The sequence below is a fragment of the Octopus bimaculoides genome, chromosome 19, assembly GCF_001194135.2.
Source record: "Octopus bimaculoides isolate UCB-OBI-ISO-001 chromosome 19, ASM119413v2, whole genome shotgun sequence".
Taxonomy (NCBI): Eukaryota; Metazoa; Mollusca; class Cephalopoda; order Octopoda; family Octopodidae; genus Octopus; species Octopus bimaculoides.
This window is the reverse complement of record NC_068999.1, coordinates 50,479,072-50,482,299: the sequence shown is the minus strand read 5'-3', so window position 1 is coordinate 50,482,299 and position 3,228 is coordinate 50,479,072. Positions and strand designations below refer to the sequence as shown.

Here is a 3,228-nt window from a genome sequence, read left to right as displayed (position 1 = left end):
GTTGCGAAGAGGTTGCTGATGATGATGATGATGATGATGATTATGATGATGATGATTATGATGATGAAGGGATGAGTCGATTACATCGACCCCAGTGTTCGACTGGTAATTATTTTATCGACTTCGAAAGGATGAAAGGCAAAGTCGACCTCAGCAGAATTTGAACTCAGAATGCAGCGGCAGACGAAATGTTGCTAATCATTTTGCCCGGTGTGCTAACGATTCAACCAGCTCGCCGCCTTAATAATAATAACAATAATAATAATAATAATAATAATAATAATAATAATAATAATAATAAGAAGAAGAAGAAGAAGAAGAAGAAGAAGAAGAAGAAGAAGAAGAAGAAGAAGAAGAAGAAGAAGAAGAAGAAGAAGTAGTAGTAGTAGTAGTAGTAGTAGTAGTAGTAGTAGTAGTAGTTATTAAATGATAATGATTGCTCACATTTGACACACGATCACAGATTTCTAGTTGCGGAGGTAGTGTATGATTGCATGCAAGGAGAAAAGGAGGTATGGACGGCAAGGTGACTGTTCGATCGAAAAAACGATTATACAGTTTTTTTTACATTGATGGTACATTTGCTGACACAAAAGGCGTGAAATGCAAAAGTTCACCTTCGACAACATTTTTTAATCACTGAATGTAATAGAGCGTAACACATCGCTGGTAAATGCTGACGAATTTTGGAATTATTCATTCCAGCATGTTTTTGTTTTTTTTCCATTTCTGCTACATCTCCGCATTTCATTGCTATCTATTGCACACACACACACACACATATATACACACACATACACGCATACGAGGGCTTGTTGCCTAACGGTTAGGATGTTGCATTCACGATTGCAATATCATGGTTCGATTACTGAACGGGGTGGTACGTAGTCTCCTTGAGCAAAACACTTAACCTCGCGTTTCTCTGCTATTATTTCGGCATCTGACGTGTGGTGTGTCACGCACCCGAACAGTCAATGTCCATCTGACGGAGGGAATGAACTATATACAACAGAAGTATTTTGTTTACTATGCACTTATCATCTGTGCTGGTTGTTCACCAATAAACCGTTGGGCTTTTCCTTCTTTCTGACCCATTATCCAGCGTTCTGTTACGCTCTGTTACTTTCAGTGATTAAAAATTGTTGCCGAAGGTGAACTTTTGCATTTCACGCCTTTTATGTCAGCAAATGGATCATCAGATAAAACAAATATAATCGTTTTCTAACGTCACATCTCCTCTATTTACCATCTTGAACTTTCTCTGGACGTCAGCCTGAGGCATCCACAGCGTACATCCTTTTGACTTTATATATATATATATATATATATATATATATATATTCGTTTTGCAAGATTCTTGATGTGAAATCAAGAATACAAAATACAAAATGGTTGATCGTTAGTAAGGAAAGACACACAAATAGGAAAGAAGAAAGGAAAAGACCACTGATGAGGTCACATAATATATATATATAAAGAAAATGAGAATGGAGAAAATCACATCTTTAATTGGTGAATCCACCATACCATATCGATGATCGTTTCCGTTGTATCGACATATTTAGACAGAGAAAATATCAGATTAATATATCCGAATATGCATGCTGACACAACGTTATGAAGGCAATCCAAAATTACTTAAATCCAAAGTGAACTAAGAAATTATCTCTTGTAGACAACGCCTACAAAAACAATGATAAAAATAAATATAATATTCTAATAAAAAGACTAGTTTGGTATTCAGCTTTTGTGATTTTCTCTATTCATATTTTGTTATCTTATACTCTGACTTTCTGGAAATTCCTCTAAACTATACTTGGTTTTACTTGTCATACATAAATAATTACCTTGAAAGTTTTATTTACTTACATTTATTAGTATCTGTTTGATACTAAATTCGTTTAACAATGAGTGCTTTACTGATATCTGCCTGGATATTTTAATCGCCTTTGTTTATATATATATATATATAGATAGATAGATAGATAGATAGATAGATAGATAGATGAAACTTTACAATTGTAAATGTTAGTATGTCTTTTCTATTCGTCAGACATTTATAATGTGAAATTGACTTTCTCATGAATTTTGAATTTTGAATTTATCAATATAATTACACGCATACAAACTTATTATGGGTAAGAATCGAAACAATTATATGTAATTTGTATTAATTATTTATTATATTATATTATTGTAAGACTATAATATAAGATAATATTATGTTAATAAATTTTTATTTTTGAATTGACAATTGTATATCTCCCTTTTCTATTGTTTATATATATATATATATATATATATATAATACATATTAAATAACGTTATCGCCGTCTTTCTCTCGTTTCAGCAAGACCAGGTCCTCTCAAGATGGAAAATATAAACAACACAGTGCCTCACACGGATGTCTTATTAGAAATACGATGCGGCGGTATGGTTGGAAACCCACCCGGTAACATCACATGGTATCGACAGCGACGTCAAGACAGCGGTTGGATCCGCCTTTGTGGCGAAAATATCAGCCAAACGGAACCACGACTTAACAAAACATCATGTCAGTATCATCGAAGCAGTACCCTTCATTATATATTAACGAAAGTTGATATCGATTTAGTCATCAAATGTTCCGTCAATAATGGCGTCGATGGTAATACCGTAGAGGTTACGGGAGAGTTTGGTGTGGACGGTAAGTCCTCTGCTTTTCACTTTTATCTCTGTATGTACCTATGAATGCTGGTATCGTTGAATGTTTGAAAAGTTTGATTATTAATTAAAAAACGAAAACACGAATTGAGCATTAAGACAGCCGAGCCAACAGTGGAGCTTGCATGTGGTCGTCTCGTCTGCTAGACGTAGTCAGCGAAATTTCCCTGAAATCTAGTGTACTGTCTTGACAAAGACAGGACGAATTAGATCAATAGTGTAATCATGAATATACTATGTTTAAAATGAAAGATGGTGTGGTCACGCGTGGAATATCTTTGAAACTGGTTTCAGTTGTCGACCACAAATTTAAGGCGGTATGTTTTCTGTTTTTAATTCATTGACATTCAGGTAGGATTATAAAAATATATATTACTCATTGTACATATATATATATACATATATATATATATATATATGCACACACGTATATATACGTATTTATATATACATATATATATGTATATACATATATATATACATATATATAATATATATATATATAATATATATATATATATATAT

The 3,228-nt window shown here is 33.0% G+C and overlaps 1 protein-coding gene across 1 annotated transcript in view; it reads left to right on the top strand.

The window, feature by feature from the left end:
* LOC106882031 (uncharacterized) overlaps nucleotides 1-3,228 on the top strand; it is a 368,303-nt gene that overhangs the window by 295,340 nt on the left and 69,735 nt on the right. The window contains exon 5 of the mRNA XM_052974695.1: nucleotides 2,351-2,686. Within this exon, the coding sequence (XP_052830655.1) occupies nucleotides 2,351-2,686 (336 nt within the window). The remainder of the gene's footprint in view (nucleotides 1-2,350; nucleotides 2,687-3,228) is intronic.